General features: G+C 66.1%; 1 protein-coding gene across 3 annotated transcripts; it reads right to left on the reverse strand.

Moving 5' to 3' along the window:
• Nucleotides 1-4,381: 4,381 nt before the first annotated feature.
• Nucleotides 4,382-19,557, reverse strand: FGFRL1 (fibroblast growth factor receptor like 1). Of its 3 annotated transcripts, none has more exons than XM_030925932.1 (7): nucleotides 19,282-19,557; nucleotides 18,018-18,106; nucleotides 8,607-8,879; nucleotides 7,401-7,481; nucleotides 7,018-7,302; nucleotides 6,348-6,701; nucleotides 4,382-6,107 (listed from the first exon to the last, which is right to left on the reverse strand). In XM_030925932.1, exons 2-7 carry the CDS (start codon nucleotides 18,088-18,090, stop codon nucleotides 5,665-5,667), a joined length of 1,509 nt encoding a protein of 502 aa, XP_030781792.1. In that variant the 5' UTR covers nucleotides 18,091-18,106; nucleotides 19,282-19,557; the 3' UTR covers nucleotides 4,382-5,664. The 3 variants fall into 3 exon arrangements, with proteins under 3 accessions (XP_030781792.1, XP_030781786.1, XP_030781777.1); XM_030925926.1 differs by lacking the exon at nucleotides 19,282-19,557 and adding an exon at nucleotides 18,588-19,158; XM_030925917.1 differs by lacking the exon at nucleotides 19,282-19,557 and adding an exon at nucleotides 18,619-19,157.
• Between the last annotated feature and the right edge of the window lie 1,891 nt (nucleotides 19,558-21,448).

A 21,448-nucleotide genomic window follows, 5' to 3' on the forward strand; every position in this document is an offset into this window, starting at 1 on the left:
CATGAGCCCAGGAACCCAGGTCTGGGGGCCTTGGAGCCTAGGCAAGGGTTGAAGAGAGCTGGGGCACCCTGGGGGGCTTGAATTAGGACCTCTCTCTGCCCTGGTTGGGCTCTAGCAGATGGAGCTGGGCTTGAGGACAGAGCTGCCCATGGGGTCAGGATAGCAGAGGAGCCGCATACGGTCAGGCAGTGACCAGGCGGCTGGGGAAGGGGCTCACAAAGAGGAACAGCCCGGTTGGAGCCTGGGCACAGGTCACAAGGGGGCTGCCTGGCCAGCTGTGTGGCGCGAGGGTGGCTCCGTGGTGGACGGGCTTGCCAGTTGGCATTGGGAGATTGGGGACCCCCTCATGTGCTCCCCAGGGGAGCAGCAGACTTTGCAGGTGACCAGTGTAGGGCAGGCGCGATCAGGAAGCACAGAGTGGCACCCCCACCCCCGAGTGTGTCAAGGCCAGCCTGGGTCACGAGGTCAGAGGGGGCCCAGACCCCAGACCTGCCTGGGCTCCTGCCCCAGGGTTCACTTGGGAATGGGAAACCCTCCCGTGGGGCCAAGACCGTCTCTGCTTCAGGAGTCCACAGGGAGCCCCTGTCTTGGCCACACCCACTCAGGCCCAGCACGCAGCTGCCGGCACAGTGGCAGGGGCCTTCCAGGGAGGCCCACCTGCCCACCTGGTCACGCTCCTCCCGAGGCAAGAGGCAAGGGAGAGACAGGCCCAGCAGGGGTGGCCAGTGCGGTCCTCCAGGGAGGGACAGTGCCTCTCAGGTACAGGCTTCTGTCCTCGGGCACAGCAATGTAAGCCTCAAATTAATCAGCAATCCAGGGCCCTGGAACGCAGGCCTGGGTCTTGTGTGGCTGAGCCCCAGGACCCGCCAGGCCCCACCAGCCCCCAGGACAGCCTCTTCCCCATCTTACCCAACCCAGGCAGCCACCTGGGCCAGGCACACTGTGAGGCCAGCACAGGGCACAGAGAGCCTGAGACCACCAGGCCCCGCCTGCTGCCCCCCTGCCCCGCCTCACCCAGCATGGCTTCATGAGCACTCTTGTCCCCCCGGGACATTTGGAAGCTTCTACCAGAAGCTGACTCCAGCCATGGGGGTGGGGGTTACTCCCCATGTCACAGCCCAGCCCGAGGGGCCCAGCGCCCCACACACCTGGCTCTGCGGCCTCCCTGCCTCTGCCTCCAGGAGGTGCTCCTATATTCAAATACTGGGGGGCCCCTGGCCCACCCCAGCCCTGCAGCAGGTCCCGGGTCCATGCAGTGCCCCAGGGAGGCTTGGGGTAGCTCGGCTGGCCCCTGCATCCTGGAGCCTTGTGTCCTAGGGCCATATCTCTGTTGTGCAGAGTCTCATCCTGCACCCCAAGCATGCAGCCTACACCCCTCTTCCTGGCCTGTGCCCCTATCTATGCCCCTCGTCCCACATTCCCAACCCGGTCCCCTGGTCCCCAACCCAGGCCGGGGACAAGGCTGTGATCTCTGGCCAGGTCCTCTGACCCACACGCCCATGGGGTGGGGCTGCCCACATCCCCCGATCTCTGCCTCACGCTGCCACCCTGTCCCTGGCAGTAGGCGCAGGCACCCCCGGGACAGCTGCAGGCGGCTTGCGGGCACCCCTTTGAAGCCAGGAGGGCCAGGCGGGGATGGGTCACACCCGGGGGTGCTGGAGCCTGGGCAGCCCTTTCAAGTTAGCCGGGCTTTACAGGGAAGCAGCTTATCACCACCGGGGCAGGGCCAGGGAGGACTGTGGGCTGGACCCGTGCCCACACCCCGCCCCGCCATGCTGAGCCTCCCCCAGGCACCACCGTCTCCTACCCAAAGGGCCTGGCCTGGGGGCCGCCCTGAGGACACAGCTGGGTCCCCTCTGCTGCCTCCTGGGCTGCAACCCCCACCCCCACAACCCGCACCCCCAGGAGCCCAGGATGGAGCTGGGGACGGGCGCCCAGCCCCTTTCCCGTCCCTGCAGCATAGACTGCCTCATGACCTTCCTGTGGTGGCCAAGGGCTCGGGACCTGGCCTTGCCCACGTGAAGGGTGATGGTGGAGGAGCCAGGAAGTCCCAGGTGCGGTCCCTCCCTGGGGAGACGGCTGCCACTCTGGGCTCCTCCCTTCTCCCTGGACCCCCTGGGTCGCCTGCCCCTCAGACACCACGCCCCTGCGCCATCCCTGCAAGGGCACCGCCCGGAAGCCTGCTGGCCCCCGAAGAGCCTCCCGACGCATGTCTGTCTCTTCCTGGGCCTGGAGCCCCCATGGTGCAATGGTGTGCAGGTGCCCGATGTAGGACAGGTGAGACGGGGCCCACAGAGCGGCACCCCCACCTCCCACAGGCCCCACCCGGCCCTTTGAGCCACCCGGCCAGTGAACCTGGAGTGCAGGGGCCCCCATCTTCCAGGTGCTTGGCCAGGGCGGACCACTGTCAGAACCACGTCCTGCCCTCTGTCCTGCTGGCCCCACTCACGCTATGGGAGCCTCTGCCTCAAGTCCTTGAAGCACACAGGGGTTCTGTGCTCCCAGTCCTCCTGCACGCGGAGGGGAGGGGAATGCAATTTTGTTCTTGGAAGTGTGGAGGTGCAGATGCGAGGGGGCCGGTGCAGGGCTTCCGTGACGGAGATGCAGGAAACGGCCACAGGAGTCCATGGGGCAGGGCCAGGCAAGAGACAGCCAGGAACACTGGTCAGGCATCCGCAGGGCAGGGCCCCGGTAGGCTCAGGCTGGAGACCACAGGAACAGAGGGGCGTGGGGATGAGTGTAAGGGCTCTCGGGACTGGACGGCCACGGGGGAAGGGTCTGGAGGTCGCAGGGGAGAAAGCAGGGGCTCTAGGCAGCCCCTGAGGAAGGCTAGGGAAAGATTGAGGGGTCTGAGCTCCAGGCTATTTGCCTGGGGGTGGCCAGGGCCCCATGGACAGGAGATGGGTCTGTCCTAACTCCTTGGGGCCCCCCTGCCCAGCTTGGCATCCAACATGGCCACGGCGTGACAAAGTCCAGAGCCCAGGACCCAGAGGCTGGGCTGTGCCAGGCCTGTCCTGTCCGTCAAGGGCCACAGCACCAGTCAGCACCTCCCGTGGGCAGGTGTGAGATGGGCTGGACCACAAGTCGAGGGTGGCCCTGAGTGGGGGCCTGGACCTCAGAGCAGGCAGGGTGCAGGTGTGGGGTCTGCGGTCCCAGTGTCTCCTGCAGACGCTCTGGGGGACAGCCCTCTCAGACTGCCCATCCCTCTGCCCACTTCCTGGGGAGTGGCAGCCTGTCCTCTGCGACCCCATGACCTGCTGCCTGAGGCCTTCCTGCTGTCCAAGGTGGCCAGACGCCTGAGGTCTCCCTTCCACCCTCCCCTACTCCAGACTGAAACCCGACCAGGCGTCGGGCCTGCAGCCTGCCCTGTCTGGGGAACATCTGTTTGGCTGCCAGCTGTGGGCCGCCTGGAGCCCCCACTGCCCCCCAGTCAGGGTGGCCAGGCCTCCCACAGCACCCACCAGCCACACGCAACCCTCACCAGGGCCATGCCTGAAGCTGTCACCACCCACGGAGTCAGGACTTCCCTCAAGGGAGAGGAGTGGGGAGGACAGAGGACAGAAAGGGGACATCTTGAAGGCCATGGGGTCCTCAGAAGCCCCAGCTGGGGAGAGGCCCCTGACACCTCTCCCCAGAGCCCACCTGTCATCTTTGAAGCCAGGCAGGGTGAGCTTCCTCCAGGGAAAAGCTCTCAGAACCAGCGTAGGTCAGGAAGTACCTTGCATGCCAACAAGGCCAGGCTCCGGGAACGCAAGGGGCCTCACACTTTGCTGAATGCACGAGAGGCCTCGGTGCCTTTTCTTATGAGGCTAATGGAACCCCCGGGCAGGCAAGGGCCCCGGGTGGAGCTGGCAGCCCCAACCCCTCCTGCTGACTGGGTAAGATGGGGACGGCCACCGTCACAGCACTGCAGGGTGGCAGGGAGGGCATTTGGACGGAGCCCTGAGGTCAGAGGTGACTTGAGCCTGGCCCCACCCCCAGTTCTGAGGCAGGTCTGCTGCTTCCCGTAGGGCCACCCACCAAAGCCTGTGGAGCGGCCAAGGAGTGACCAGGCCCTGCACTGAGGGCCACAGGGGCCAGCCCCAGGACACAGAGAGGGCGCGAGTTGGACAGGGGTGCAGGACGCTGGCCTGGCCAGGCACATGGGTAGTGCTCACACCCACCACCACCCGAAGCCCAGTATACCCAAACCGTACTGCCGGGAGGTGCTAATGACAGACCTGGAGACCCTCAGGTCTCGGCCCCTGTGGCTCCGGCCCAGCAAGGGGACTCCAGGAGGGCTAGGCTGCTGGTTCTGGAGACCAGGCCTGACACACAAGCACAAATGTGAGCACACACGAGCATGCACATGCACACACAGACACGGGCAGAAACACCAGCCTGGAGAGAAAGAATGCACTTTCATGTTTAACAAAATAAATTAAATATATGGGGCTTCAGCTCAAACTCTACATAAAATTAGAGATCTGGGGCCACCACGACAGTGGGGTGGGGGGTGGTGCCTGGCCTGGACGGGGTGCAGGCATCAGCGTGGCTGAAAAACCAGGTGGGTCCCAGGCCCCAGAAGAGACCACAGTCCCTGCAACCCAGCCCTCCCTCCATCATTATTAATATTATCTTCATTTCTTAAATATAAATATCAAGGCTCCTTCTCTCCGGCAGGAGGAGAATGCGGTGGGACTGTCACGGGCTCCAGCCTCTCAGGCTTGGGGCTGCTGTGTCCCCAGCCCCAGCCTACAGCAGTAGGGGACTCCTGGACACCCAAGACAGGTGGCAAAAATAGCCGTAAAGGCCAGGCAAGGGCAGAGGCGGGCAGGGGTGGGGGAGTGATGGTGGAGCAGGGAGAGTCCTTCATCAACTATGAGCCTCACCGCACATGCACTGCGGGCCTCGCAGCACACTCTCTGAAAAGCACCTCAGTCCGCATGTGTCCAGGCAGCATGTCTGCACATGTGTGTGCGTGTGTCCGGACAGCATATCTGCACGTGTCCAGGCAGCATATCTGCGCATGTGTGTGCGTGTGTGTCGAGGCAGCATAACTGCACGTGTGTGGACAGCGTATCTGCATGTGTGCGTGTGTCCGGACAGCATAACTGCCTGTGTGTGTCCAGGTGGCCTACCTGCGCATGTGTGCGTGTGTCGAGGCAGCATATCTGTGCATGTGTGTGCATGTGTCTGGACAGCATATCTGCGTGTGTGTGTCCAAGCAGCATATCTGTGTGTGTGTGTGTGTCTAGGCAGCATATCTGCACGTGTATGCATGTGTGTGTCGAGGCAGCATATCTCTGCATGCGTGTGATGTGTTCAGGCAGCATGTCCATGTATGTTCTGGCATGTCTGTGTGCATGTGTGTGCGTTTGGGCAGCATATCTGTGTGTCCAGGCATCATGCCTGCGCATGTGCACGCGTGCGTATGCGTTCCGGGAGCATGTCTGCGTGTGCCTGTGTTCAGGCAGCGTGTGTGTGCATGTGTGTGTATATATGCATCCAGGCAGCGTGTGTCTGTGTATGTGTGTCCAGGGGCTATGCCTCACACAGAGCACCCAGGGTGCTGGCCATTCCTCCTCACCATGGGTCCCCCGCCTTCGTCTGCAGCACCGTCCTCCATCCTCCCAGCCTGCCTGTCTGGCCGGCCCCATGCGCCCACCGCAGAGGCAGTGCCATCTAGCACTGATAGTGGATGTGCTGGTGGACCTTGCCCTCCACGTGTGAGTGTGTGTGTGAGTGTGTGTGTGTGTGCGTGTGGATGTCTGTGTACACTTTGGGGTACAACTTGGGGCCAGCAACTGGGCCTGGGCCCAGCAAGTGCTGGGGGGCTGCCGGAGACCCATGCTCCTCACACAGCCCCACACCAGGGCCAGCGCTGAGGGCGGCCAACGTGGGAAGGTCCTTGTCTCCACTGCGGTCACGGGCTGTCCCTGGCTGGCGGTGCCCAGGCACGGGAAGGGCAGGAGTGGGGGTGCATGGCTTCTTCTTGGCCTGGCAAAGCCACAGGAGCACGGTGCCCAGGATGAAGACAGCGCCGGCCGGGATGCCGATGACTACAGGCCATGGCAGGCTAGTGGCCGAGGACGAGGAGGCTACAGGTGGCCCTGGTGGTTTTGGGTCTGCAAGAGTAAGAGGAAAGGAGGTGGCGAGGGGAACGCCGGCACAAAGACCAGGAGAGTACCCCAGACCCATCCCGGGGGCTGTGGAGACGGCGGCCCTGGGCTGCCCTCCCTCAGCAGATGACCCGGCCTGTAGAGCCCAGGAGGGAAGGGTGGGGTCCCGCCCGGTGGGTGGGATGCTGGGACCAGGGGGCAGGTCCGGGCACCAGCATGGCATGGCGTGGCGTGGCGGCCGCGCACCTGGCAGCACAGTGAGGAAGGCGCTGCGGAAGCTGTAGCCCATGGTGTTGGCGCCCAGGCAGATGTACATGCCCGCATCGTCCTGGCGGGCGCGGGTGATGAGCAGTTTATTGAGGTAGGAGCCATCCGGCCGCGACCACACGTCGCCTGTGGGCAGCACCACGAACTTCTGGCCGCCCACATCGATGGTGGAGTTGTGGCGGCCCTCGGCGCCGTACTCCACACGCTTCAGCCACTGGATCACCGGCTTCACGTCACTGCGCACCTTGCACTGGAAGGATGTAGTCCCCCCGAAGTCCACCGTCGTGTTCACGGGGTGCGTGCCTGTGAGCACGGGCTTGGAGCGGGTCCGCTCTGTGGGAACACGGCACGTGGGCATGGCTCCTGGGCCCCGCCACACTCTACCCGCCAGCACCCCAGGGCCCACCAGCACCCCCAGCCCACCAGTCCCCAGACTCCACCAGCACCCCTGGCCTGCCAGTACCCAGACCCTGCCAGCACCCCCGGTCTGCCAGCCCCCAGACCCCACCAGCACCCCCAGCCCACCAGCCCCCAGACCCCACCAGCATCCCTGGTCCACCAGCCCCCAGATCCCACCAGCATCCCTGGTCCACCAGCCCCCAGACCCCACCAGCACCCCCAGCCCGCCAGTGCCCCAGGCCACACTCACGGATCACATCCACCTTGTAGGTGGCGTTGATGGCGCCCGCGCGGTTCGAAACACGGCAGGTGTATTTGCCACTGTCCTCTGGCCGCAGGTTCTTCAGGCTCAGCGTCCACTTCTTCTTCCTGGGCTCGGCGGCTGCTGGGCGCGTCAAGGCCTGGTCGTCCTTCATCCACGTGATGTCAGGCCGAGGGTGCCCACTGGCCACGCACTTGAGCCGCACGGAGCTGCCCACGGGCCGTGCAATCACCCGGCGCCTCATTTTGGAGGGCTGTGTGAAGCGTGGTCGTGCTGTGGGGTGGGGCGGCATGGAGGTCAGAGGATGGGGAAGCGGCCGAGGGGCCAGGACAGACACCTCCCACCCTGGCAGACGGCGGTCCCCTGCTCACCCCACTGCTGGCTGGCGGGGTCCTCTTGACCCCCAGAGGAGCTGTCGGGCCCCAGGCTCTCCTTCCCTGGGCTAATGTCATCTGCAGAGAAACGGAGGTGCACAGGGAGGGCAGGTGAGGGGGGCCCTAAGGAGCACCCCCAACTCTCTCATGGCCTCTAGTGCCCCCAGCCCCAGCCAGGACAGTCCTGGACACCCAGGCAGGGGGCCGCACCACACACCCACAGCCCAGAATCCCAGGGACAGCTGGGCAAGGGCCGCTGGCCCACACTAGGCGCAGGTGATCCTGACGGGTACGGGTGGGGCTGGAGGGCTGGCCCCCACTCTGGCTCCCGGGGGTCTGCAGGCCCCGGGGAGGAGGGAGCTAGGCCTGGCCAGCAGCTGCGGTAACTCTAGCCTACATCAAGGGGCCGAGGGCTGGTGAACAGACGAGACTCCCATACCTCTCGGTCATCGTCGCCTTTGAAAGGACTGTGGGGTGGGGGTGGGGGGACAGCCACAGTTTTCCCATTCCACACAATCTGGAGGGGCAGGGCGTGCTGTGGAATGTCCCCTCCATCCACCCTGTGACAGCCGCTCCTCCACTGAGCCCAGGACCAGGCTGTCTCAGGCCGCACCCCCAGACCCTGCCGGGGCCTGGGCCAGGCTCCTGTGTTCAGAAACGGGCCAGCCCAGCTCCAGGAGCTCCACCGGAGGGCCCCACACCCAGGAGCCCAGCGGAGCAGGCGGGGTGCCGGGTCCCTAGGTATGGAGGGCGTGTCTCTGGACACCTGTCCAAGCCTCGCACCCAGGCCCCAGGCGCAGAAGAGAACAGAAAGGCCACACATCCCAGCGGCTCCTCTGAACTCCGAAACCTGAGCCTCAAAGTCACAGCCGACGGCCGGCACACCCTGCCAAGGCCTTGGGCCCCAGCCCTTCTGTGGGACCACTGCCTGCGGCTCCCGGCCTCTGCCCTCCACCCGCTGCCCGCCGCCCTCCGCCCGGAGGAAGGCCCAGAGGCTGGAGCCTGATGGGGACAGGAACGGAGCCCAGCCTGGGGGATGGTGGCAGAGGCGCAGTCAGCTGAGGGAGGGCAGGGCGCGGAAGGAAGGCTTTCTGCCCGGGGCTGGCTGACTCTCAGGCCCCAGGTGTGTCCCCGTCCGCCCTCCTGCATGCCCCTGCCTGGCTCCAACCCAGCCCATGACCTCTGACCGCAGCAGCGACTAACCCAGCACGACGAGGGTGTAGTTGACGCTCAGGCTGCCAAAGCCGTTGGTGGCCTTGCACACGTACACGCCGGCATCCTCCCGCTCCACCTGCTTCACCTTCAGCCCCTGGGGCAGCACGCGGAAGCGGCTCCAGCCGCTGTGGATGGTGCGGCCATCCTTGGTCCACATGGTCAACGGCGGTGGATCCCCCTCCACAGGGCACTGCAGCCGCACAGTGCGGCCCAGCCGGGCCACCTGCCGTGGGACCACCTTGTCTGCCATCCTGGGGGGACCTGCGGGTGGGTCCAAGGAACAGTCAACAAGGAGGGGCTTGGGGTCCAGAGCCACGGGGGATCGAAAGGGGACCCACGGCCCAGCACAGACCTCAGGCCTGAGCTCCACCTGGGTCGCCTGCCCAAGGTGAGTAGAGGGGCCCAGGCGCAGTGCCCCTGACCCAGGCCTCAGCTGCCCACATGCACCAAAGCCCCTGAGTACTGGCCCACTGAACACCACGTCAGCAGCCTCTCATGGCCGGGGCGGCCCTGTGGTCCCAGAGGCCGGCTCTTTGAGACGTGAGAGGGGAGGACGGTCCCCAGAGGATGCAAAACAGCTGTGCTTGGCAGCCCTCAAAACCCACCAGCCAAGAGGGCAGAGGGTCCTCCTGGTCACACAGGAAGCAGCTATACACCCTAGGTCAGAGGGGACAGTGGCCCCCCAAGGACAAGGGCGGCAGGGGGATGGGGGGCCTGGTGGGTCCCAAAGAGGCTCCAGGCCCCTCACCCAACTCCCACCCAACCATCAGCCCAGGGCCCAGGCGGGCCTGGACACAGGCCAGCGACCCCACAGCTATCCACACGCAATTGAGCACAGCAGACCGCCTGCGCACGGGCACTGTGTGGATGAGAGTTTGTGCGGCACCCACGTCTCTGTCAGTATCAGACCTGAGTTCAAGGACCACAGATGCCCAGGTCTGTCTGCCCACCTCAAGGGCCCTACCCTGCCAGGCACCTTAGCCTTGAGGGGGCATGACCCCAAGGCCCCGGGGTCAGAGGGCAAGCCTCTGGAGAGACAGTAGCAGGGGTTGGCCATAGGCACTGCCAGCTCCTGTCCGGCTGTCAGCCCCAAGGCTGTACCTGGCAGCCAGTATGTCCCCCCACTGCCTGTGAAACCCACAGGAACACACAGGCTGCAGCTCCACATGGCCACCCACTCTGTCCCACCCCACGTGGAGAAGCCAAGTCCTCCTTTCCTGGCAGAAAGAAACCCACCCCGTCCCCTGCCTGGGTCCCCACCCACCCCATCCCCTGCCTGGGTCTCCACCCCACCCCATCCCCTGCCTGGGTCCCCACCCCACCCCATCCCCTGCCTGGGTGCTTCCGAGCTGGAAGGCAGGGCCAGGGCTCTGTTTGTGTGTGACCGGCCCCAGTGGGCAGTGCCTAGCCAGCCAGGAAGATGAGCCTAGAACACACAGACCCTGCAGGCCTCAGAAACTCAGCACCGCAGGGCCTGCACCTGGATGGAGCTCCTGGGAGAGGAGGGCCCCGCGTGCCCCCACTCCCCACGTGCTGCTCCCAAGTCCTGCAGCGGCAACCGCGGCCCACTCACTGCTCTCTGCATCTGAGAGGTGGTCACAGGCACCCCACAGTTCCCAGGGCACCTCTGGCCAGCCCATGGGTGACAGTGTCCCTCCCGAACTGTAGCCACTGCTGTCTGGGAGTGTCCAGGCTGGGTGCAGAGACACCGAGAGGCAGCAGCTGCTGCAAGCCATCTCGACAGTGCCTGGGGCCACGTGTTTCTCCAACACGCAATTAACAGTGGCCCCGTGACGTCTCCCACCGGCGTCTTCAGGCACTCAGGTAGCAGCTCCCAATCTGACCCCCCAGCTCTGGGGACAGGGACCCCCACAGAGAAACCCTATCACCTCTCTGGAGGCCTAATCAGTGCTGACAGCACAGAGGGTGTGGCCCAGGGCCTCGGGGTTCTGATCCCACAGGCATCATCGGCCGCTGGGGCTGGGCGTGGAGACATGGAGCCTCCCGACTGTGACGAGAAACACAAAGGGTGGGCTGAGGCTCCGGAGGGACGGATTCTTCCCAGCCCAGGCCCACCCGGCCCACACCAGTCCCTGGCCTCTCTGAGAAAACTCGTGGGGGTCTCTCCTCTGACCTGTATCTCTCCCTCAACTCAGGACCCTCCCAGCCTGGCCATGGGCCCCAGCCCTGAAGCCCCTCCTTCCCTACCCTCCCTGTAACTCCCCGGAGAAGAAACGAGATGGCGGTTGTGGGGGGCTGCCAGCCCACCTCCCCCTCAGTGTGGTTCTGGAAGCTGCCCAGGGCTGGGGGCAGCTCTGGCAAACTTGTCCCGGGGAGGAAAGGGCTGCAGGACCCACAGCACAGGGGCCTCCTGACCCCTTCCCAGCCTGCCCAGGTCCCAGACCCACTCCCGGTTGACCCCACCAGCACCTGTCGCTGCCCGAACTCCCACCACCCACAGGGCCTCCGCGATCAAGAGGGAGTTGCCAAGGCCCCTGCCCAGCCCAGCCCCTGTGGCCCGCAGCCTGCAGGGGCACCTGGGCCTCCTGAGTGGCTACCTGGGCGCAGGTCTCACACGTGCAAGCATGTTCATGCATGCACATGAGTGCCCACCCACACAACTGCCCAGAAGTAGCAAGAGAGCAAGTGCCTGGCCCTGTCCTGGGTGGGGCACACGGACCCAGCCCCCCACATCTGGGGAGGGAGTCCGCCTCAGAGGCTGAAAGCCCCAGCTGCACTTCAGGAAGGGGCTATCTCGGGCCCCAGCCCCCACCCTGCCCCAGGCAGACACAAGCAAGGCTTGGGGAGGAAAAGGTCCCCACAGGCATGCGGGAGGCGCAGGATGACAGGCACAGACAGGGAGGCGGGACCCCCGCCCATGGTCACTGCTGAGAAAGGGGGCAGAGCCAAATGACCGCTGGCTGGCCGGAAGCGTGGCCCCCAAGGCTGGCCTGCAAGCGCTGTAGGCACGGGTGGAGGCAGCCAGGCCAGAGGAGCCAGCCTTATCCTAAAGCAAACAGCCTCCCTCCGTCCCCCTCGCCAGGCCTATCCCACCCCGACCTGGGCTCCCTGGACACCCTGCTGTTGCAGGCCCAAGACCCCAGCAGGAGGGCCTGACCAGGAGGAAGCCCAGCCCCCCAGATTCCTGGGAAATGAGCATGCCAGGACAGCGGCCTGGGCTTTATGTTTAGGCAAGCCCACACCTCCTGGACGGGCGTCCAACCCACGCAGCCTATGGGGAAACTGAGGTAGCACCTGAGGGCACAGGAACCTGGTGGGGAGACTGGCCGCCTCGCACCGCAGCCAGGAAGAAATACAGGGAGCCAGCACCGGGGCTCTGCTGGGGCATGACAGCAGCGCTGTGCCACCTCCAGGGTTTGCACCCCGCCAAGATGCCCCCCAGCCTCCTCCTCCAGAACAATCCCTGCCCTGCACACACACTTAGCCACAGTCAAGAGGCCCCCAGCACAGGCAGGACACCAAGGGCCACGTGGGAGCCAGACATGAGGGTAAACTGAGTCTGAGACAGGGCCTCACTACTGTCAGGTATGGAGGACTAGACTTGGAGGCGGTGGGCCAACAAGGGGGATGCCGCCAACCCCTCCCACCCCGCCACCCCTGCCCAGCTGTAAAAAACACAACTGAGGAAGGAGGAGGAACAGGGGCTTCCCACAGCAGCAAGGCCCAGAGAGGCCACCCTGCCCACACGCTTTGTCACACACACACTATCCCCAGACACAGAGGCTCCTCTTTCCCAGGGCCCAGGGAGGGTGGAGGTGGGCAGGCCCGGGGATGGAGGGGAGGAAGCTACAGTCTGGAGGAACAGAGGCAGGACCCCCTGCGGCCTGCCCCTCCCCGTCTTCACAGGCCCTCAGATCAGCTCCCCACACCTGCCTCGTCTGGAGTGCCCTCTCCGACGCCCCTCACCCCGCAGCTCCTCGGGGTCTCCAGTATCTCTTCTGGAATGGCCCGTCCTGGCCACATGGTCCAAACCCACACCCGAGCCCCTTTCCCGTGCTTGCGGTGTCCCGAGGCCTGGCATACAGCACATACTGAGTGGGCATTCGTAGGGAGAATGGCAGGGGGGTGGTGGCCAGCCAGGGCAGGTACAGAGGATTCGTGGCCGGGGCTGCCCAGCTTGCCTCCTGAGGCCACGGCGGCTCCTCCCCATGGGGCCTGGCTCCCACAGGGAGCAAGGAGGGGGTGCCCCCCAGAACACAGCCCTCCGAGTAAGGAGAGGCGCCCAGGCACAGACACGTGCAGTGTCATGATCCCTCTGTCGCGAGCAGACATGAGCCGGGACCAGGAAACGGCCTCCTCTTACTTTCCAGTGCACCTGCACCTCCCAGGATGCCTCTACAGCCCAGGCCAGTGGTGTCCGCCCCTCTACAGAGCCTGTGGCAATGCTGGCCCAGGTCGGACAGGACTCCTGACCCAGTGGGGACGACGGGGGCTTCCCGAGGAAGGAGCGTCCACCGCAGCAGCGGCAGAAGCTGGTTGACAACACAGCAGGGTGGGGCGTCGGTGGGGACAGACCAAGCCACTGTGCGCCAGGGAGGGAGGGGCAGGTGGAGCTGACCGCTGAGGGGCCGGCTGTGTGGTCCCCTTAACCCTAGCCCTGACCGGACAACCCTAAGTTCCCGGCATGGAGGGGCTGGACCAAGAGTGGCCTGGCAGCCAAACGGGGCCACAGTGGAGCGAGGACACCTGGGAACTGGGGGTCCCTGCATGGCCCCGAGTTTCCAGCTGGAGGAATTCTCTGGCCTGGTCAGGGACCTGGCCATGGGGTGTGGGTGGCCAGGCCCCATGTCCTCCTGGAGAAGCTGAGTGGCCTGGGGAAGGGTCTCACCTTGACCAGAAGGGAGAGTAAGGGAATCAGGACACACGGTGCCAGACCCCTAGGTGGGTGCAGAGCCAATCCAGGTGCTGAGCCTTCTGCAGCCGGCAGCCCCCCACCGGTCACCAAGAGGAGACACAGTGCCCCCACCACAGATGGCCACTATGTGGCTGTGCCAGCCCCCAGGGGCACCCAGGGTAGGAGTGAGTGGGAAACTCCAGAGTCAGTGCCAGGGCCCGATCCCCTCCCCAGGAAGCCAAGTGCAAGAGTGGCTGCCCCCAGGAGCCACAGCACAGGTGACCGCTACACAGCCTGCTGCCCATCAGGTGCCAGGGCCAGGCTCTGCTCCAGCCCGGGACGCTCAGGCACACGCATGTGCACCCACATACACAGACCCAGGACACACACAGTCACCGGCTAGCCAGGCGGCCCTCGGGGAGCAGACCCAGAGGATGTGCGGGGACCTGGGGGCCTGCAGCACAGGCGGCTACCCCACAGGCTGTGCCCCACCACGCTGCCCAGCCCTGGGCACTAGCGAGTCAGCAGGCTGGGGGCCCTCCTCTGGAAGCCTTGAGGCGGAACCTTCTGCAACCCCAGCCCCAGGGCACTACTCCCCCTTCTTGACACGCCAGGGCACAGGGCAGGCACCAGAGCATCGTGAGGCGGTGCCACGCCCTGAAGAGAACCTTGCACAGTGCTAAAACAGGCAAAGATTCCTCCGTAGCCATCCCAGTCCAGACCTCACCAGGCCCAGCCAGGTTCATGCCCCCACCCCCACCTCAAAACCCCAGCCTGCCTGGCTGCAGTCCCCAGGCCTCCCCTGCCTGGAACTCCCCAGAGGAGCTCTGCCTGTAGACCTTGGCAGCCCTTCCCCACTTAAGAAGCATCAACAAGAACATTTCCTGAGCCCAGAACCCCCGAGGCCAGAGATCAGGGGTGAGCTGATGCTCTGCCCCCTGCCAGGGCTCTTGGCCCCCCGGCGGAGCTGCCATGACCACTGAGCAGCCCAGGCACACTGGGCACCACCACCAGGCCAGGGGCCCTTGCTCCCACTCACATGGCAGACTTCTCAAGGACAGGGCTGGGGACAGGAGGACACTGGGCCTGTCCAATGCAGCTCCCCAGGCCCCTGCAGGCCACAGGGCACAGCCGCCCAGCCCCTCTGGGACACACAGTGTTGCCCTGGGGTGTGGTTCTGTGCTCCAGACCAAGCCCTACAGTCACCACTGAGGACAGGGCAGGAAGGTTACAGGAAATGAGGGCCCCGAAGCCACTGGCTGGTGGGCCTGAACAAAGCTCTCCAGGGGGCCATCAAGCTGTCCTGGGGCTCACAGTCTTAGTAGCCCAGAGGGTGTCACTGTGCCCAGCGGGCCCCATGCCGCACACCAGGGCAGCAGCCCAGCTCCCTCCTCCCTGTCACTGCTCAGCCAATGTTCACTCCTCAGCCCCTTCACAGCACCAGGCAAGAAGAAAATTGGTTGGGCCTTCTGCCAAGATGGGCGGCACCCCCTGCCCCACACAGGAACAATGTCCTAGAGGGAGACCCACACTCACACTGACTTGCTCCAAGGGGACTGGTACCCACCTCTCCTGTGAGGCCTGCCCTGGCCCATGAAACCCCTCCTCTCCCATCCCCTGCTTCACTCTACCCCAGCCATCCTGGACCGTGGGCCCTGGCGCTGTGGCCCACCTTGGAGCCGCCTGCAGAGGGCAGCCAGACACCCTGGGGCTTGACCACCAGCTCCAGGGATGGCTGCCAGGGAGAGTGGCAGGCAGGCAGGCAGGGAGGGCAGCCCTAGAGGGGGCCTCTGGGGAGAGGGGCACCTCTCCCTCCCGTGCTGACCCACCCGCTGAGGCTGTCACCTGCACACACCAGGCCTGGAGTCACCGGCAGAGGCCCAGATGGGGCAAAGGAGTCCACCCTGGGCCAAGAAGCAAGTTCAGGCTGCAGAGAGGGCCAGCATGCAGCAGCCGGGGGTCCAGCCTGTAGGCACAGCCCACCTCTCCCAGCACAACCATGGTTCCTGAGCCAGGGCTGGGCAAGCCAGGGGCTGGAGGCCACGGCTGGGGAAAAACCAACATTTCCCCTCGACAGGGCCGCAGCGCGGGGCCTGCGGCTGAAAGGGAGCCCGGAGGCCCATTGATTCCCGCACAATGGATAAAGGAGTCTGCGGTCGGCGTTTCCAGGCCCAGCCAAAGGCGACTTTGTTCACGGCTCCCTCCCTCCCCCAAGGGGACAGTGATTTATTTTCCCTTCCAGGAGTGGGGCCCCGAGATGGAAACGGGGCGGCTGGCCTGATTCCCCACCTTGCAGGGGCTGGGCCCAGCTCCCACACGTCCACCTCAACCCACTGCACACTGGCCAGCCACTGCCTGGAAGGGCTTGGGGCGAGGGAGGAGGGCCCTGAGGCCTGGCTGGGGGCCGAGGTCAGCACCGTGCACCCACGGCTATTGCTTCCCCGAGTCACACACCCTTCAGACTCCTGCCCCCACAGGGAGCCGACCCTGACCACGCCACCCCCCAGGCATGGGGCACCCCTGGACAGGCACCCTGCCCACCTGGGTCAGGGCTCAGCTTGCCCACAGCAGCTGGCCGGGTGCAGAGGAGAGGGGAGTGGCCTCCTAGGCAGGCCGCTCAGAGCTGGTCCCCAAGGCCATGCTTGCAAAAGTTCAAAGGTGGCACTTCTCAGAAAGCCCTGAAACAACTTCCTTCAGAATTATTTGTAAAACGTATTTCATCCACAAACTCTCAAGTTCCCACTGTGAGAAATAAAATGGAAAGGGAGAAAGCCAATTCCTATCTTTTTTCAAATTGGAAAAAAAAAAAAAAAAAAAAAAAAAGCAGTTTATAGACAAATCCACCAAGATTGTGAAACTTTGGGAAAAGAAGAACTTTTAAAATATGATCCGAGTCTAGCGATGTGCCGATTCCAGAACTTATGACCTAGCGGGAAATGGCTTTTCAAAAATAATCCAAACCCTCTGCATGCTGGTCCTTGGCCTAACGAAGGTACACAGTGGGCTGTTCAGAGCAGGAGAAACACACTTGGATGGACTTCGCGCCCTAGTCCATGCTAGGAAAATGAGCACAGTCCGGAAGAACCTCCTCCCCACCTCCACCCAAACCACAGAGGCCCCTGCCCTTGGAAAGCAGCTCGATTCCAGCTCCCCAGTGCCGCCAGGGCCTTTGCCACGCAAAGCCAGGGCTGGATATCCTCGGCCCCAAGGCTGCAGCTGAGGAGGATGAAAGCGAAGGGGGTGGCCGCTGGGGCGTCTCCACGAAGAGGTGGGCTCTGCCACCCACTGCCATGGGTGACCGCGGCCATCCACCAGTCAGTTTCAGCCCCAGCCACGGACCATGGCAGGACAGAGGCCTCCGGAGCCTCCCTGGCCGAGTGGACAGAGGACAGGCAGGTGCAGGGATGGGGGAGGCCAAACAGATCAAAGAGAATGCAAGTCCAGGCCACTGGTGGTGGTGGGGGCTCGCTCAGTATGGCATGAGTGCCCACACAGCCCAGGACGCTGCCGGGCCCTCAGAGCAGCCGCTCAGCCAGGCCCATGTGGGCAGGAGGGGGGTGGGAGGGTGCTGTGGCATAAGGCCCACCTGGCCGCCGCCCGCCATCCAACACCCGAATGTGCCCATATAAGGCCAGGTTGGATGCGGCGCGCTTGCTGGGCGGCAGGGGAGGGGTGCGAAGCCTCAGGACTGGTGGACACAGCGCGGACAATCCTGAGTGGTCAACACACCCAAAGGGCTGGCCTGGCCACAGGTCCCGCCTAGCCATGGGGGCAGCCAGCGCTGTGCCTGGATCCTGGAACATGGCGGGCATGAGTCTGCGGGGACACATCACCCATCGGCTCCGGATGCCCTTGCTGGAGCCGGGTCCCATGGCATGGCTGCCACTTAGCTATCAGTGGCATGAGGACGTACCAGGCCGGTACAGTGGGTGCCCACAGGTACGCAGTCCTGGGGTGCGTCCAGGCTCTGGGGACTTGTCCACACAGCCACCCTGCACTGCCTGCCTGGGGCTGGGCAGGCCCAGGGCACACAGCTAGGTATGGTGTGTGCCCAGTGGCTGGGACACTGGGGGTCTGAGGGTCAGTTTCAGTCCCAGACACCACGTATATCACCAATATCTCTCATAGCCCATCCTGGCCTTCGTGGGGGTCTCTGCAGGTTCCCAGAGTCCTAGTCAGGTCCATTGTGGCCACAAACCGCCCACTCCCCAAGAATCCACATGTGATCAGCTGCCCTGGACTGCAGGTACGAGGGTGAAAGTGTTTGCAAGACCAGGAGCATGTCCTGGGGGCCAGGGTTAGAGCCCACCTGGCCAGCAAGTACAAGTGAGAGGGACCCCTCCAGCCAGCTGGGGGAGCCCGGCTGGGTGCTGTGGACAGCCCACGGGTGAGGGGACCCTGGAAGGAAGGGGGCCTGGCGAGCGGGGCGGCAGGGGCGGGGCATGGCGCGTGCCAGGCGGGCACTGTGGCAGGGTTCAGGGCCGGGCGGGAAGGGGGCGGTGCTGGCGGAGGCCAGGCTGGCCGGGCTGGGCGCCAGAACTCACCTCGGGCGGCGGCGGCCGGCGGGAGGGCCCCCAGCAGCAGTGGCGGCAGGAGGAGCAGCAACGCGGGACTCATCTCGGCCTGTCCGGACCTGGGGGCATTGGGGGCGCCGTCACCAAAGCGTGGAAGTGGGAGATACCGCCCTCCCCGGTCCCGGGCCGCGGGGATCAGGGGTCTGGCCCCACTCCCCCGAAAGGCCCTCCCCGCCCGCGCTCCAGGCGGAGGAAGCCGCGGCGGGGAGAAGCTGTGGGTATCAAAGGCAGACAAAGGGTTTACACTAATTACCGGGCTCCCCCGCTGCCCCCCCTCCACACACCGTCTGGATTCCTGGCGCTTGTAACTCCGGCCCTGCCCGCAGGACACACAACACCCAGCGCCCCGCAGATAATCGCCTGCGCCATTAGCGGACAAATTTGCGCTGGGGGGGCCCACGTGGGGCGCGGGGGCGGGGACGGGGCAGGCCGGGGGCCCGCAGGAGCGGCGGCGGCGCGCGTGACCCGTGCCCAGCTGGGGCTCCAAACTCTCCCTTCCCCGCCCCCGCCCTGGACCCCCGCCCTCCCCCGTCTGCCCACCTGGGGTCGCGGCCGCGCGCGGGGATCTCACCTTGGCGGGGGCTCGGCGTGCGGGCGGGCGGCGGGGTCAGGGCCAGGCCCGCGGCGTGCGCTCCGCGGTCATCGCCGCCCCGGGCGCCGCATCCCGCCGCCCCGCGCCCCCGGGCCCGGCCTCGGGGCGGGGCGGCGCTACCTGGGCGCGGGAGGCTCAGGCCGGGTCGGGGTCCGGGCTCGGGCGCTCAGGGCGCGGGGTCCCAGACCAGGCAGGCGGCGGGGGCGAGTCCGCAGGGCCGGGGGCTGGGGCCGGAGTCCCGGGGCGGCGGGGCGAGGGGCCCGGGGCGCCGCGCCGCGAGGCGTCCTTCCCTGCGGGGCTTTGTCAACTCTCCCGGAGCGAGCGCGGAGCCCGGACCCCGACCCGCCCCCGGCACAACTTCCGGCCAATCCGCGCGCGCCGGCCCGCCCCGTGCCCCGCCCCGCCGCCAAACTTTTCCCCAATCCGCGCGCACACGCCGCCCCCGCCCCGCCGGGCTCCGGGCCTTAACCCTCGCAGTGCGGACGTCCCCGCGGGCGGGCGGGCGGCTTCCCCGGGTCCGGCCCCGGCCCCGCCCCCGCCCCGCCCCCGCCCGAGACTCGCCTCGCCCCCGGCCCCACCCGCGCGCCCTTGGTCCCCGCAAGCTCCTAGGAGCGGCCGGGGGCCGCCGCGCCCTCACCACACCTGCGCCCGCGCTCGCCCGGTAGGGTCCCAACTCTCCAGGCACCTTCGCGACCCCCAGAGCAGGCTCCGGCCCTGCCCGCAGCCCCTCTGCGCAGCCCCGTGCCCGGCCTAGACCGCTCTCTGGTTGCTCAGAAGGGGGCGGACCGGATGGCTGCGGGCGCTCCGAGGCCTCCAGGTCTGCGCCCCGGGGTGGTCTTCGGGAGCAGAAGGGAGAAGCAGGGCCTCGCCCAGCCGGAGCTGATGTGGACGGGGTAGGCGGGGACCGCTGTGGCGATGCAGGCAGGGGTCCTTTCGGGGGCGCTCGGGTTACCTCGTGCCCTTGGCCATAGGTATGTTCCCACCAGAGGCCTACCCGCCTCTCACCTGCTAGTGACGGGAATGACAAGAATATTAATCATCATAATAGACGTCAACATCCGATTTAATCCCCGCTACCGGGCAGGCGGCCCCAGGAGCAGATGAAGAAACGGAGGCGCGGAGAAGACAGCGCCCAGCTTTTCGCGGCTCTTCCTCCACGCGCCTCGCCTGCGGTCCCTGCTCAGGGTCCGGCACGCCGGGTTCCCAGGCCGCACCTCCAGCCGCCCCATGGCCTCCCCTCATCTTGTCTCCCAGTCCTGCAACACAAACCCCACGGCCTGCCCACATCCCGCATCACACCCTCGACTCCGCGGAGTCACCACCCCAGCACCTCATCTATCCCCGGAGCAGCCTCTCTTTCTGGGGCCAGAAGCCCCCTCTTCCAGGAAGCCCTCCCAGGAAAGGCTGAAACTGGAGAGGCCTGGCAGCCGGTGTCCCCAGGCCGAGGAGAGCTGGGCGGGGCGTGGGGGGTGCCCGCCTTCAGGGTCTGGGACTCCTCAAGGCCCGAACTACCCGGCCGTCCCAACCTGCTGGTTCCCAGACCAGCGTCCTCCACCCCAAATCCCGTGTCTGGGCCAACGTGGGCGTCACGAGGGCAGATGGAGGTGCGCTCGGTCCGCCCGTTCTGCCCCCGCTGGCGCAGCCGCCGCTCTGCACCCGGGGAAAGGGTCCGGGGACCGCCGCGTAGTCCTCCCGGCAGGAGAATGTCCTGCGCCCCCGCCGCGGCACTGTCCCACAAGGAGCCAGCAGCGCCGGGGCCCACCCGCCGCCCTCCCGGCCGGCTCTGCGGACACAGACAGGTGGGTGGGGCGGTCCCACGCCCGTGGGAGAGCAGCCCTGAACTTCCCGGACGGCTGGCGAGGAGGCAGCGCTCCCACAGGTGTGCGAGCTGCCGGGCACAGGTGCGTGGAAAGGGGAAAGGTGTGCGGAAAGGTGAGTGCGAGTGTGCAGAGTAGAAGCAGGGAACAGACACGCCGGCAGGTGCCGGCGCCCGAATGAGGCGGGCAGTGGGAGGGGCATGGGCAGCGTCGCGGCCCCCCGGTGGGCGGGGCCGGGACGTGGGGGCGGGACCAGGGGCGGAGCGGCAGACGGGGCTGGGCGGGGCGGAGTGGGATGGGCGAGGCCTGGCTGGGCGGAGAAGGGGGGCCTGGGAGGGCGGAGGCGGGCCGGGGCGGGGCGGGGGTGGACGGGGCGGGACCGAGGACCTCCCGTGCGGGTCCCCGCTGCCCTCTGGCGGTGGCGGCGGTGCGGCAGCTCCCGAGGCGTTTTCCCTCCTCTCCTCGCTCCGCCCACCACGTCCCAGCCCAGGCCCCGTCCCCCGGAAGCCCCCCGCCCCTCGCCCACCTCCGGAACAGAGAGTGGGCCCTCTCCGCTCCCAAGCCCCTTGGGATCAGGCGGTGCGGAGCGCGGAGCCCAGGGGCCGGCGCAAGCACGTCCTGCCCCTTAAAACTGAAACTCGGGGCGGTCAGCCACCCTCAGGGTCTCAGGCCCCATCCTCAGCCAACCCTATGGGGTGACCGCGGGGAGACAGGCTCTTGTAGCCACCTGCCCAGCCCCGGTGAGCCCCACGCGCGCAGTTTCGCTCGCACGGATCCTCGCTGGCCGCGACAGCACCTGCCCCGGGGCAGGAGAGGCGGGACTGGGGGAGAGCCCGTCAGGCCTCACAGAGGCGGCATCTTAGGGACAGCAGGTATAGGGACTGACGGGGACAGGCGGGTGGAGGGGGCTTGGCCGAGAATGGAGATGACACTCTCAGCTGCAGCAACCAAAAAAACAGACAAATAGATGTAAAAGCAGCACTGAAGGCACT

The sequence above is a fragment of the Rhinopithecus roxellana genome, chromosome 2, assembly GCF_007565055.1.
Source record: "Rhinopithecus roxellana isolate Shanxi Qingling chromosome 2, ASM756505v1, whole genome shotgun sequence".
Classification (NCBI taxonomy): Eukaryota; Metazoa; Chordata; class Mammalia; order Primates; family Cercopithecidae; genus Rhinopithecus; species Rhinopithecus roxellana.